At 47.8% G+C, this 15444-nt stretch overlaps 1 protein-coding gene across 1 annotated transcript in view; it reads right to left on the bottom strand.

The window, feature by feature from the left end:
• LOC119405622 (phosphoglucomutase-1) overlaps positions 1 to 15444 on the bottom strand; it is a 30599-nt gene that overhangs the window by 5248 nt on the left and 9907 nt on the right. Inside the window, exons 3-6 of the mRNA XM_037672455.2 lie at positions 7606 to 7793; positions 5632 to 5910; positions 4518 to 4804; positions 1317 to 1620 (exon numbers count right to left, since the gene is read on the bottom strand). Of these exons, the coding sequence (XP_037528383.1) occupies positions 1317 to 1620; positions 4518 to 4804; positions 5632 to 5910; positions 7606 to 7793 (1058 nt within the window). The remainder of the gene's footprint in view (positions 1 to 1316; positions 1621 to 4517; positions 4805 to 5631; positions 5911 to 7605; positions 7794 to 15444) is intronic.

The raw sequence follows: 15444 nt of genomic DNA, 5'->3' as shown, positions 1-15444 counted from the left end.
AGCAAAGCCACGTGCACGCATTCCTGGACGCATACGCGACGCACACACGGGGTTGTGCTGCACACATGCGCATTCCTGTACCCTAAAGAGTGCACTAGAAGAACTTACAGTCTCCATCACACATGGGAGAGTCATGTGACATGAGCAGGAATGTCACATATGGCGTCGTACCACCGCTGTAACATTTTAATGAAAGGGAAAGGTTCTGCCTTAAGTATCGCTACTCCAACAGTGTCTGTGGTTAACCTGTGTCATTGTAGGGCCAGTAACTTGCACCATGCCGCTGTGCGGTTCTCACGATTTTGCAAGCATTACTATACTGACAAAACCAGAGTCGACAGCTACGTAACGCCCTAGCAGTGATGAAATGTGACGATGACCAGAAGTTTTGCTAAAGCACACTTTAGGATATGAAAACGTCCTGCACATGTAAACATAGTCGAATGCCTCTACAACAGGGGCCTCAATCTCACTGCAGTCAGCGGGCCGCAGTCGAGAAATTTAGTCTCACAAGGGCTGGGACAAGGTTGAAGGAGGGGGGGGGGCAGGCTAGTTTGAACAAAAGGTCAGCTAACCTCATCTGAAACGAGGCCTTCCGCATATCTCGTATATTAGACATTTCTTAAGGGGATTTCACATTGGGATTCGAACAATACATTGATGCCGATCTTCAGAATGACCTGAATCTGGACGCCAGAAAAGTAGTTTTTGTTCTACAGTCGTATGTTCAAGAGATGGTGATCACACGAGGTGTCTCACGAACACAACGCTCGAGACCAGTCACATCTGCGTAGCACACCCGCACTAAGCACTGATAATCGCAACAGGTGAGAAAATAATGCGAGTACCATTTAACAAAGCCACGAAACTTCAGTCACAAAGTCGTAAAGAAAAAAGGGACGAATATTGTCATGTGCAGGCCGAGGTGCTTCCGAAAGGTTCGCGGGCTGCGTGTTTGAGACCCCTGCTCTGCAAAAAGATGACTTGCGTAATGAAGAGATGAAAATTCCTTGAGCAGGGGGTATCGCTGGAGCCAACGATTCGACAAGTGGTCAAGCCCTTCTCGAGGCAGCAGCAGTTGTTGCCTTGTAGAAGACTACAGCACTAGTCAAAAACGTTGGCTCCAGTGAGTTGCTGCCTTGAAGAAGACAAGATCGTGCACTTGTTGAGAACGTTGGCTCCAGCGAAACCCCCCCGTTTGAGGATTTTTCATCTCTTCCAGCTTCCACCTTCTGAACTTCTGTATTGTTTGCATAGCGCAACAAAGTGTTTCGAAGTTCCCGAACGCTTCGTTATCGAGATGTTTGTATACATACCTGCTTGGCCGCAGTGGAGCCGTCGATGGGGTCGGTGTACATGAAGTTGTCGTACTTTTCGACGGTGTAGGTGCGTCCGTCGCACAGGAAGCGGCGTCCCTTGAAGGCCGGGTCCTTCATGCGCTCCTCGACATGCTGCATCATCTGGTGGGCGGCGGAAGACTCGCATTTCTCGTAGTCGTAGCGCGTGAAGAAGTTGCGCCCGTAGCGCGCCCAGTGGTCTTCACACATGTCCTGTACACCCTTGCCGCTGTACGCCAGAATCGACAGCCAAGCCAAGCCCGCCCACACGCCGTCCTTCTCCCTGCAAACACACGGGACTGTCGCATTGCATTTGAAGCACATCACACCCTTGTGAACAGCAGTGTACTGTGCTAGGAAGGAAAGCACATCGCATTAATGCACCAGGCGAGGGTAAATTTGCGGTTCCACAGCGACTCGCCATTTTTCTTGCCGAAGAAACGCATACTGCATTCATCCGAACGCTACGGTGTCGCATCACATCACATTTCTAGTGTAGGGCACTCGGAAGATGGGTCGCATTAATGTGCCATTAATGCGATGGGTCGCATTAACGCCAAGAGACTTTGCAGTTCTTACTATTTTGGCAGCACCACTACTAGGTGTGATGAGCAAGTGCACGTGACCAGTTTTGTCTAATGAAGACCTTCCATGGGGATTCGGAAGAGACAAGCCACGGGTGGAGAACGGGAGAGCGAAGGAGATGCGGCCGTGACGTGGCCAAAGGAAGAAAGTGACCAGGGCACAGGAGTGGCGGGTGGCAGAGTTCCTGTGGCAAGGCCACTGCCAGCTCCCACTTGGACACGGACCCAAGCTTCTTCAATCGTCTGGCGTTGGCCAGGCATCTTCCCATAGTCTCCGCTGCAATCTCCGCGTCCCACTGAACGGTGAAACAGTCTTCTCTCCTGAACATGTCTTCTACGCATTGTTCGAGTCTTTTAACTTCTTTCTCTTTTGCATGCACTGTTCCTTTTTCTGTCATTTGCTATCTTTACTCCTGTTGTTTAAATATACTGAGTGTTGGGTATCTTGTACGCACGAATGGTCTCGTCTCCTTTCTCGATATCGGTTACATGAACCCTATTATACGAACCTACACGAGAAAGTCTTAACTCGATAGCCTCGTGAAACTAGGGTCTTTTAGCAGCGTTGGTTCACTGTACAATAGGTTTGGAAAACCGTACCATACCATAGTGGTCAGCACCTCACTATATTATACTGCAACACTTGTATTAGCAACTACAATCATCTGATCGCATCATACCGTACGCATATTAAGCAACTCGCTCAGCTAAAATGTTTTCGATCATTGGTACAATTAACACAGAACGGTAATATACCGTAATGTAAAGGGTACGGTATTACCTTCACTGCTAAGACTCTCTGCTATTGCCAGAACCAGAGTCAACAGCATCATGCTGCTGTACCAATGACACCGCATGTGATGCTTCCGCACAGGTCAGGTCATGTGACTAATCCCCCGCACGTGACGGTGACTGGAACTTCTGCTACTGCACTCTAAGATATAGAAATGCGTGACGAAGCTCTCGGGCCTTGGTATTTGATTTGATACATGCACTGATCTTAGCTAGAGGCCAGTGGGTACATGCGAGAGTGCTAGAGTCTGTGAGAGGGCTAGACTCTATCTAGGGTCTGGTGACCAAAGGGCAAGGAAGGAACGCCGCTTGTGGAAGCTCGCCGAAGCAAAGGAGGGAGAGCGTCGAGGGTGCCAACAGTGGCCCTTGCCTCCCGGTGATATGGCAACGGTTGAATCTCTTAAACTCCTGAAATAATTAACCGCTTTGAGAAATTAATTCAGTACAACATTCCCTAGGCGGTGCCTTGCATCTTGTAGGTTACCATTATCATCATGTACCTGTGGTGCCAGTCATGGAGGAAGGAAATAACTAGGAGGGAGCGTCACGTGATTTCGATAGCCTTGGCCAAGCCAACCTTCTCTGATGCCACACCTCCCGACCAGTTCATGGTGCCTCCTGGGTAAGATTAGGCCCTTGCAGTGCCCGCAGCGACCAATCGTAGCGCTTGCCTATCACGTGAGCGGGGCCTATTTTCTCCCTTATATCTTTTATGACTAGACTTCAACCGGACGCTCCCCCTATAGATCTTTTTATTCCTCCATGATGAACATCACGTACCAATGGCGCCAGTAAACACGGGGAAATAAAAACAGGGAAGGGGTTGATAGAAATGGACTTGCCACAGGTGGAACGTATAGGTAACAATACAATATAGAAATATAACATTGATTTTTTCAAAACTGAGAGTCACAAAGTAAATCAAAATGCAACAATCTGGAATCAAAACTACCTGCAGTGAAACAAAAATGGATGTAATAAACCCATTTGAAGATTATGGTAATGTTGAACATACACGAGCGAGGTACGCGAGTCAATGTCAAGCTGAAATATCACTCACAAATGTTTGACAATACCATAACTTTTGTTTAAATCGGTTTAGAACATCCATTTTTGCTGACTACACACAGTTTTGATCCCAGATTATTTTAATATACTGATTTGCTTTGAAACTCCAAAGAAAAATATTGCTGCCCAAAAGCACATGAAATATTTTCTACTTTAAAAACTATACATTATACTAGAAAAATAATAGCATATTTGAAATCACACAAATATACATAAACTCAGCAAGTCTCGACAAAATCGATCAAGGAATTCAAAATTTTTCAAAGTGCCATGCACCCCTTAAAAAAGGGATAGCAGTAAATATTATAGACGCAATCACGTAAAGTCAGTAAACTCACATGCTCACTTATGCATTCACTTAAGACGACGTGAAGGCCATCTTTTTCCTCTCTGTCGATGTATTGATACTGCCCTGCCACCCTTTGAAAGCTTTCTGCACCTAACGTGGTTCTGCACTGCCTCCAAGATCGGAGGCACCTCAGCTGGTTTTGCGTTGCCTGCTTGATCGGACCACCTTTGACCAAGCTACGATGTGACATTACGTCACGTGACGTCATGATGACATCACAAATTTTGGTGATCTGTGACACTGCGACGTCGTATGGCGACTGTCATCACGTGATGATCTTTTGCATCACTCGTCCCCGACTCCGTTGGACGCCAGTGGTCAAATTTTGCGCTTGATGGGGCATCTAAGGCTTTCGCCTTAATATCTGCAACGGGGCCATCCGCTTACCGGACGTGGTCGGAGCCAGTGCCGAAGCTCTCCTCTCCGCAGAGTGACAGTCGTCCGGCATCCATGAGGTTGCCGAAGAACTTCCATCCAGTGGGCGTCTCGTAAATGGGCAGTCCCTTGGCCGCGGCCACACGGTCAACAGCGCCCGCGGTGGGCATGCTGCGGGCCAGTCCCCGGATGCCAGTCGCTTGGAAGTACGGGATGACGTGCATGTTGTCTGCTATCACGGCAAGCGAGTCGGAGGGAGTCACGAAGAAGGCATGGGCGCCGAGGATCATGTTGCGGTCCTGCGGCAGGCACAATGCATGCCTACGTCAGAACATCGCGCTGTTCAATTAAGGGTTGTGGACTCCACAGAGTCACCCAGCCTCAGTTAGCCACCAGGATATGTGGTTGCGTGGTATTTTCATGGAGCTGCAGGTTCCTTAATGGAACCTAGACACGTCCCTACCCTAAACTCTTCTCTCCTCCTGCTAAATCTTTTCCTGTCACCCCAAGTCTACCTTCTGCCATTGCAGGGGTAACAGTGCCCCTCTCAGTCCACTGTTCAAATCCTACGCCTTAAGTAGGCATCGCGTGACCCCTTTCCCTCTGCACTCATTAGACACCCTTGTCTCCACCCTGGTCACGTGACCTTTTTAGCGTGACCACACCAACGATGCCGACAGCACAGGGTCCACAAAAACAGCTTCGCTGCAAAAGTGCCATTCACCATTTTGTAAGACCAAGCTGTAAAAGGTATCTTATAGGGGTGAAAGCTTCTCAGATGAAGGAAACTTCATACTGCTCCTGAATTCATATTCGGGACCAGCGCCTCCGGGGCCGTCGCTCTACCATCTGAACAAAGCTGGTTTGCTGTTGGGGCAGTTAAATCCCCAGACTGAACAATTTTTACATCTTCAACCGAAACTTCCTTCACATATGGGTTTCTTTAGTAGCTCGGTGCTTCGATTGAGTGGACAGCGATTTAAGGTCTTTCGTGAACCTCACCACACATTGTAGACTTCCACAGAAGTGATCTGTTAGAAAGAATGGCTTCCGTGATTCCGCGTGTGCACGGGAAGGGGATCACGGTGGGCGAGCTATAAAGAGATAGAGGAGGAAGCCTACGTACCCCATCGCCGTCGAAGCAGGCGGCGAAGTCAAAAGGCCCATTCTTCATCTCATCCACCGTTTCCTTGCCGTAGGTCAGGTTCGGATCCGGGTGCTTGCCGCCGAAGTCGACACTAGGCTCGCTGTTGCGGATGTTCTCGATGGGCACGCCCAGCAGCTCAGAGAAGATGCGTCGGCAGTACGGCCCCGTCACACCATGCATGCTGTTGATGAGCACGCGGAAAGGGGGACACCCGGCGTGGCCCTTGATTAGCTTGCGGATCGCGTCGAAGTCGAACAGCTGCGCAGCCACAGGTATGTTATTGCGATGTACGTAAAGGAAAGCTGAAATGGATTAACCCTTTCAGCCCTGGATTTTTTATTTTGCTCGGGGACTTTTTTTCTGCGTGTTTTCCTAATAGTTAGGACCTCAGAAGACCACAAACGAAAAATTGAGCCAGTGGTGCAAGTATTAATGGATTTACGGACATGACATCAAATTAGGTCATCAGGGCTCAGCGGTTGTGAAATGAGAAAAATAGCATATTTTTTCCGGCTATTCACTAGAGTACACAAAATGTGAACCACATCTCCTTTTTCAGCGTGATACTAATCGAAAGGGCTTCGGTACGTCGATCCGAAAATGGCGCTCACCCGCCTCAGCTGACCTGCCTCGGCGTCACCCATGACTTCGGTCAAGCTTCTTCTTCTTTGCGGCTTCAGGGGTGCTATTGCGGAACGATTCCATTTTTTATTCCAATGCTTTTCGTGCATTTCGCGCTTGGCCATTGGTCAGAACGACAGTCCGTCCGCGTTATCAACGCGATCAGCCAGCCGCGAGTGGTGGATGATAAGAATAGCATAGAATATGGCATAGAATCGGAAATAGCATCGTTCCGCGATTGCACCCCAGCTCCACAAGCATGTCACCATTTTGGTGTCAATGGCAGTGGGGATCATTGAAGAAGTATTCCCCCAAGAATGGGCAGTTTTGATTTAAATTCCGAGGGGCTAGGGGAAATGTTTTGTGATGGTGTCAATTGACACCGCCAGGGCCGAAAGGGTTAAAAATGCGGTAAAACTTCATGGTTAACAAGGACTAACGTTACTGTCAACGACGTCAACTTTTTTCAAGGTTGTTGCAGCACGAACTTTAAAACACGTGAAAGAAAACTTCGCCTTGCTCCGCCCACACGAGTGCGGTAAAAGTGCGGGCATGTAAACAAACTACGTCATCTTCGGTACCTTCGGTACTGCTCACTGATCACCACCACCACTCACTGATCCAAACTGCGAGAATGCTGTTTATGTACCTGAGGATCAATCACGTATAGAGATGCTGAAGGTTTTGCAGTTGGATTATAATATCTACCATAACGACAAACAACCAAGCGCATGCGGAAAAGAGTCTCGTATCTTGAACCGTGGCCTCCGCGACTACCTTTGTCTGCGCACCACTGCCGGGGCTATTTGCGGAGGCTACACTGGAATGTACGACTTTTAGAACTGCCGCGCGGTAAAAGCTCACTCTGCAGTCGTACAACCCAATCAATTTTAGGCGAAAAGGCGATGACACTGACTGCATAAAAATATCTTGCCCCTATGATACGTTGGCCGAGAAACGATACAAAAATAAACAAAAAAAGAACAGTCAGTTCAATGCAGTGAAAACCGTCGTACAGCAAAGCTGTCAGCGTGTGAGTGTATGTGATCAACCATCATCATCTCGAGCATCACCATTTCGTTTTATTTAATTATTCTCTTCCCTCTGGTCACGTGACCTGCGTGACTACTAGTACTACTACTACTATGACGACGACAGCACAGGGTAGACTACGACAACTTCAATGTACAGTCCCCAAAGACATATGTGGAATTGGATCAACCAGATTTTACCTATTTCCGTTGAGTTATATCCCCGCGTCCCAGTGTCTATAAAGAGTGAGGGCTCCCGTGCGGTAAGTACGTGCACATGCGCAGTGGCGCGGTGAAGTACCTGCTGCACGAGCTCGACATAGTCGGCGACTATGTCGATGACTTCAACGCTGAAAGGACGGCCCTCGACGTCAAAGGTCTGTGTGCCCAGTTTGCTCAGGTCGGGCACCAGGTCGGGACAATAGTGGTACTCGCGGATGCTCTGGGACACCTTGTAGATGGGTTCCGTCACAGACTCGGGAGCTGGACCTGCAAAGCATCAAGGGTAGAAGGTCTTCTACAGCGACTCTGAACCCGGGATTTGTTCGTGTCCGTTGACGTAAAACCATTCCACGCATTAAAGGGACACTAAAAAGAAAAGCGACTTTTCGCGTGCTAGTAAATTACAAGTGCACGAAGTCGAAAACACCACTCGTACCACGAAGAGACGTTTGGCAAGCGAGAAAATGCACGAAAGAAAAAATGCGGGTGGCAACACCACCTTGAAATTCCTGCACCAAACACTGTGACATAGATTTTGACGACATTTACTGTAGGTCATATGTAGTTCCTAATCAGTAAAAATTAGGTACACTGCCCTCCGAGGAGGCCAGAGACTTCAAATACTAAGTTTCAGAAAATTTTGTTCAGCCAATGTCACCAAAATAAAAAAAGTAGGCTTTGAAATCCGCGACGTCACGTGCGAATATTTCGGCCTCAAATTTAAAAACGAAACTTTGACCTTGATTTTCTCCTCTATTAAAGGGGCCCTGCAAAACTTTTCAACGTAACCATCAAATGGCTTCATTAAAGAAGTTTATTGCCTCACGAATCGACTGCCGCAAAAATTTTTAGAATTTGTCGAGTACGAGCGGAGTTAAAGAGATTTGTTGCACGCTGTAATTGCTTGCGCTCTTTTCTCGTCCCTATCTCGTCCCTTAGCTGGAAGCTAAGCAGGGAGGGATGACACAGGGGAAAGAAGATACGTCACGCGCACGTCGTAGCCTTAAGCACTTTTTTCTTCAAACGCGCGGCTTACTTTCAATGTGATCGCGAGCACGTGCATGGGAAAGTGGCGGCCTCTTACAGTGGTCACGGAAACTATGCGGCTTGCGATGCTCAAAGCAGCCAATGGCAGTGAACTTGGGTATACGACATCATTTGTAGAGAGTAGAGGGAACGATTTCTAGTTCACTTTGAGAATTGTAAATCCTAGGTTGCGTGTTGTGCTATAATGTTAGGCTCGCGTGTTCTCAGGAGCCTCGACTACCGATCGGCAGCGTTTACTGACTACGTTGAAAAAGTGTTGCAGGGCCCCTTTAATGAACATAGGATGGTGAAAAACTACACAACTGTTTTCAGAGTGCGATTTATCAATTTAAACTGATTAAATGTTTCACTTTAGTGTCCCTTTAAAGGAGTACTGACACTAAATTTTGGTCTAGAGATAACCAGCAAGACAGATTTGTGCGGACACACACAGACACATCTACAAAATATTGATGGTTAAAATCCATTTTAAAAGAGTGTGCAGCGCAACTGCACGTGAGACCGACCACCTCGTGACATCGACACCACCTTGGTTTGAACATAAAACCATGGAGGAAGAAAGACTTGTGAGGGAACGTTTACGTCAGACAGCCGGCATTGATGAGCGAACGCTCTGTGAAGCCAGCAGCGTCCTTGTGTCAAGATCATGAAAGAAATGAAGTTTGCTGTTGGGGTTTGGTGCCCGGTAGCATTTAATAAACACGCGCTTGTTCGGTGCAGTTTGGCTGCCTAACGAAGGAGGTTCAAAACGGAACTTTACCGAGAGTACTAAAACCTACCGTGCGCTCCGACGTTTTGATCATGCATTGGGCCGACACAGTATGCTTCAACTGCACTGCAAAATGCTCCCTCCAGACTTTTTCCTTCCTCCATGTAAACAACCGACAACCACAACACACGTTTTTGTCAGCTGCCATGATCCTTGCGTGCGCCTGCCACAGTTAACGTGATGCTCATGTGCACGAGATGCCGTGCACAACGAGTGCGTCATTGTTTTGTGCATTCCCATGGCTGCGTTTACAAACAAACCAAGCCGGGTCCCACCTCCCTCAGCGCTCTCTGAAACTGAAACTGGGCGCTTTAAAGGGATACTAAAGGGCGTTTGTGGTGTCCTGACATCTTTCTAAGACACTAAAGGCAAATGTTAAGTCTACGTTGATTGTAGAAATAGCATTCCTGAAACCTCGTAGTGCTTGTTTCATGCCAAGGAAATGCTTATTTTGAATGAAAATCACGTTTTAGTGGTCTGCAGAGCGCTAGTGCACTTCAAATCGCACGCCTGAATAGGCCTGATGTAGCATTTGCCTTGCCCAACGTTGCCCGCTTTTACTGCCCGGCAGCCGATGCTGTGGTTTGTGCTCTGAAAGGCACATTACACATCACACGGACACGGCATCTTGTCGAACTTTCCGTTAGAGTGACTTTCATGAGCGTGCAAGGCACACGCAGCAGTACGCGATAACGAAACAAGCCGTTCTCCACAGTAACGTCAAGTTCTTTTTTTCCACGAATGAAACAAAAACGCACAAGCAGCATTTTATTACGTCTTGCAACGCTCGGAATGTTCTTTTTTTATCATAGGTAGCTTGAATATTAGTGATAATTTGTACTAGGGCTCGTTCCAAAGCGTCCCACTGGTGGCACATGTAGTGTCCTACATTTACCTCAATTTCTCGATTACTAGAACGCTGCTATTGATAATACGTATTGACATTTTAGACGTTGGCAAACCTTGACCTTTCACTCTGAAAATTTTTTATTTGCCTTTAGTGTCCCTTTAAAGAAAAGTCTCCAAATAATTAACCATCACTTGCTCGAGCAAATGAGGCTTGCCAGCTATGATTGATATAAGCTACTTATTACAACAACAACAACATCAAAAAAGAGATGCAAGACCTTTGTGTCACTGCTCCTTTAGAGCGAAAGCGAAAAGTGGCATTCGTCGCATGTGTTCATCATAGGAGCAATGCATGAAAGACACGCCAGCGGCATTGTTTCAATAAAGCAAAATCACCAAACTGTCAAAATCACATGGCAGACGCTACGGTGCATTTGAACAGTGCAAAGCACGCAGTGTTCGCTGCATATGTGTTCCCCGGTAAAGGTTAGTTGCATCACGGCCGCTCGATGAAAAACACGGTGCGGCCTGCTGCGTGGAGCGAATACTGCGTCGGGCGCCTAGTGCTCCTGGCTGCCGCCGCGGCACCACCAGTGGGGGAGCCTCTGGGGAGACCGAAAGCGAGAGCGCCGGAATTCTTGCGGCGGATCGTGGCTTGACAGCGCAGCTGCTATACGCTTGTTAGTTTTTAAATGGTTACAATAAACTTGCTATAGCGTTAACTATATTGGTAATCGTCCTACCGAATGTGCGCCGGCGATACTTCAACCTAAATATAGCAAGTGTTAGTTTTATCTGAAGTGGTTGCTTGTGCGAGTTGCAATTTTTCGCGTCATGCTTTCTCTTTTGTTGCCGTTCCACTGTTCACCCTCGATGATGTATGTTTGTGCTACAGTTATTTTATCAACAGGAGAGTCGCTCACTGACAGGTGCGGTTGTATTTCCGGAATGACTGTTGCTAACACCTTAGAAACAAAAGCATTGTGAACATCAGCGGAGTCATAATTGCTTTATTGCACGTGCGTGAAAAAAGGATCACTGTGTTATTGGAATCACAGGCGCAGCACTTTCCTGGCTAGAGGTTTTTGCGCCAAGCGTACGAGACACTCAACAGACATATTAACATTTCCTGCCCAGTTGGCAAGAAGCGTTCGTAAGAGCTTTCTGATGAAAACTTTGCAGACTTCCATGGCGTGGTTGTCCGCCCCGCAAGTCCACTTTCAGCACTTCCATGGCAATAGAGAACAGCTGGTCACCTTTCAGACATCTCGTGAGAAGATATCCAACAGGAATAATATATGATCTTGACAAGCCTCTTATTACAAAACATAGTAATCGGTTTGCCACTTGGGGTACCGCTGTCGAGTGCTCTTCTTCACCACGGTCAACGAAACCAAAAAGTTTGCCGACTTGTCGGTTGTATATGACCCTCTGCTGTATGGCCATCTCGTCAACAATCAGGGAGCAGAACGTTTCTTGCTCTACAGTGAGACCCTTGAATTCGACGCACAGCCGCTCCTTTATCAACGAAGTGACGCCGATTCCACCTGTTAAGTGGCCTACATATTTCTGGAGCGATCAGCAACAAGGGAGCTGAAAGATATTTCTGGACCTTGCATACTCATAACTTTTGTTGAAGCATGCCTTCGAAATTACACATTCCCTTAGAATGACGTCACTGTAGTGGGGCTTCATCAAGAAACTGCGAACTTGGTTTCTAACGAACTCGGCAGTCTTGCCACCTTGCGCAGCACCATTGAGCACCTTCATAAAACAGGCGATGTCCGTGTTATTTTCGTAAAACTGTGTGCGCTCCTCAGCCTCATCCACTTTTTCTTGAAGGGCCTGCAGTGCTCCTTCATACGAGTGATCTTCGCTTGGAAGCAGCGCGATTTTTTTTAGCTTCTGTCAGTTTAACAAGGTCGAATGTAGTTTGACATGATGCATCTGAAAATGATGCCATTTGCACACACGTTTCATTCCCTAGTTCAAAGTTGTTGGGCGTCGTGGCTTCAGTGCTGTCACTTGACGAGCCGTTTTACAAAACGGCTATTTTGAAGCAGCATTGCCCGAGCACTCCGCACGCGACTGCGCATTATCGGCTTCTATTTCGGAGCGTGGCCGCTTCTTCCTCGAAGCAGGCGTGCTCCTCGTGCTCATGTAGCTTGGATAACCGGAGAACACTGTCGGCACAGCTGTTGGCAAAAGTATCCTCAACTTCTCGGTCTTCTTGTAGTCCTGCTCCGTAAAATGCAAGGCGCACACCAGGGACCTGTCATTAGGCTACTATACTGTTCCCTTCCCGCCGGGTCCTTCACGAGAAATGTTTCGCAGCCATGCTGCCAGCGTTACTGGGAAACTCGTGGTAGCGTATTTGCGGGTCCTTCGATGCATTCGTGGAACACAACGGCACACAACAGTTACGCGGCATTTTGCCTAACCTATAAGAATCACACATGCGCAAACTGTCTTGAGTGACACTCAGTGTGAGCGATTCATGTGGAGAAAAACAACCACTACCTCGACCAACCCGCTGAACGCGCGCTCCTTCCCGCCCGCGCGTCGCGTGGAGCCCTCCCCTACTACTGGCGCCCTCCTAGCGAAATGCGGTGACAACTCTCAATTCCGCTTCCCCGTTCTCGCCCATTGCCTGCGGAGCGACACGGCAGGCCGCACCATGTGTTTTTCATCGAGCGGCTGTGGTTGCATTAGCTGCAGCTGCTGGGAAACGGTAAATGCCGCATACGAAGCATGGAGCGATGTGACTACACTTCCACATGAAAAAGAAATCAAGCTTTGGTACAGTGCATTTAAATATCTCGCTGCCAATAATTTCATGAAGCACATTGTTCAGTCGTTAGGCTGCGACTCATCATTCTATTGGCTTAGAATAACAGAGAGCTGAGCTAGTTGGTAAGTATTCAGTTGGTAAGTATCAAATGCCTTAACAGTTATCTTTCACGTAGACCGCCACGCGTGCCGGATTGATAGGTTCGCATGTTGCATGGGCATGCGCAGATAAGTTTTCGTGCCTTCTTTCTTTTCAGCCGTTGTGCGTATCTTCAGTTGTTAGTCGGCGTTTGTGGTGTCCTGACTTCTTTCTTGTGTCCGTGTTTGCACGCCCTGTCTTTTTAGAATGCATTCTATTGGGTCAGGCGATACCACCGCTTCTCTTGGCACGGCATGGATTGGACAACATTTTTTTAAAGGTTGTCTGTACCGAAGCAACAGTGTGTATCACTTTTGTTATTAAAGGGCCCCTCACAATGCTTAATTGAAAATAACCCTAAATACTTAATACTTTCAGACATAGAATACTGTTGATTTTTAAAAAATTCGAGGCGACCCTAATGTTCAACTTGAGCACCTTGTGTGCTGCACGCACAGAATGCGTTTATGAGACACACATGCTCGTTTTCTTTGTTTTAACAGCAGAGCTGTTTAAGCTTGGCAAAACACCGGGACTGTCTGCACAAAACTGGGCGGGCATGCAACACAAAGCGGGTATGTGCCACACAGCTCCTAGCATAAGATAGCCATGCATAGTACAGTATAGCAAAGGGGGTGGGAAAGGGTAGTGAGGATGAGGAGGAGCGATGTGAAGGCGAGGAGGAAGGAGAGGGTAAAGCATAGCATAGCCTTGTAAAGTACAGTTTGCCAAAGGGAATGGGAAGGGAAAGCGAGGATGAGGAGGACTCATGATGGGGTGCGGAGAAGGAAAAGGAGCAGGTGAGAGGGCAAACCATAGCAGCATAACCATGCGCAGTACAGCATAGCAAGGGGTGGGAAAGAGAAGTATGTGCCAAGCAGCTCCTGGCATAGTATAGCCATGCATAGTATAATACCAAGGAGGTGGGAAAGGTAAATGAGGATGAGGAGGAGCGATGCAAGGGTGAGATAGGAGGAGAGGGTAAAGCATAGCATAGCCTTGTACAGTACAGTATAGACCTACTCCATGTTTGTAAACAGCGGTAGGCGCCGTCGACATACTGAGGCGCTTGTAGCGACGTCGCGGCGCGTAGGCTCTGCCCAGCCCAAAGCTCGCTACCGCCCTCTATGATCACGTGACAACTGGCACAGCAGCTGCAAAGCTGCCTCCGAGCACCGCGCGTCGGGGCGCCTCCCGCGTGTTTACACGGGACGGCCGGGCGGCCGCGACAGAGGAAGTTTTCGTGGCTCCAACAAGGACTCTGAAATGAATATATAAAAACTATGTTGACGTGCAATTCTGCCTCTGATGACCTCACCATAACATCAGGTATCTTGACGCCACGAATGTGACTGATTCGCAAAATGCCATCGACGTTGCTGTAGTCTAGGTCACACTTGTACATTTTAATTAACTAATGCAAAAACGGACCTCTTAGCCCCGCAAGACGCGCTTTGCTGGTGTATGGAAATGCGCGGAGTAACATATCACGAACAGGTCAATAATCGTTACGGTAATTCCTCGCACAAACAAATTTGCCGTGTTAGTTACTCATACAAACGTTAAGGGCGATCTCGGTGATACTTTAATCGGCGATGCAGCTGCGACAACGTATTAAACAATTGAAGTAAGACTGAAAGTCGAGCTAGTTGGTACATATTCATCTTGAGAAGCCTTTTGCGCAAACTAGGACAGGGACACAGTGGGAGGGAACAACACCAGCACTGTGTCCCTGTCCTAGTTTGCGCAAAAAGCTTCTCAAGATGAGTATTAAACAATTACTACATGTGGGGCTGCTACATATCTGTCAGGTTCGCCAACCGCGTGTCGCGGCTCTACCCGGACGCTGAAGTCGAGACCGCGAAGGCCTACAGCCCGTAAACAGACTCGGAACATTTCACGCTTGCAGTTCGCCTGTGGAGTATGACAGACAAGGAAAAATGTCTTAATGTGTATCGCAGCCCAGAACAGCCGTGTCCAATGCATATGTGTTGCGTGTGTCATCGCAGACGCACATAATTTGGAAAAGTGAAGCCGAAGTTGTGCTTTCGATCGCTGCTGCATTAATGAACCGAGCCACACATTTAATTCACGCGAATACTACAAAATCCTTTTGACCCCTCTGACTTCCACATCGTTCAATCTTGATGAATTCTCCGCATATTACAAAGCTACCACACCGCTTAAGTAAGTAAACATGCTTCCAATGGCTCCACACAAGGCTATGCCAAGAAATGCTGTGTGGGACAATACACTTTTGACAAAGCTAATCGTTTTCGTTAGGTAAAACGAGCCCCACAAACCGCTCATATTTTGTCACATAA

The sequence above is a fragment of the Rhipicephalus sanguineus genome, chromosome 9, assembly GCF_013339695.2.
Source record: "Rhipicephalus sanguineus isolate Rsan-2018 chromosome 9, BIME_Rsan_1.4, whole genome shotgun sequence".
Classification (NCBI taxonomy): domain Eukaryota; kingdom Metazoa; phylum Arthropoda; class Arachnida; order Ixodida; family Ixodidae; genus Rhipicephalus; species Rhipicephalus sanguineus.
The sequence above is the reverse complement of the archived record's forward strand: the minus strand, read 5'-3'. Positions and strand labels throughout refer to the sequence as shown.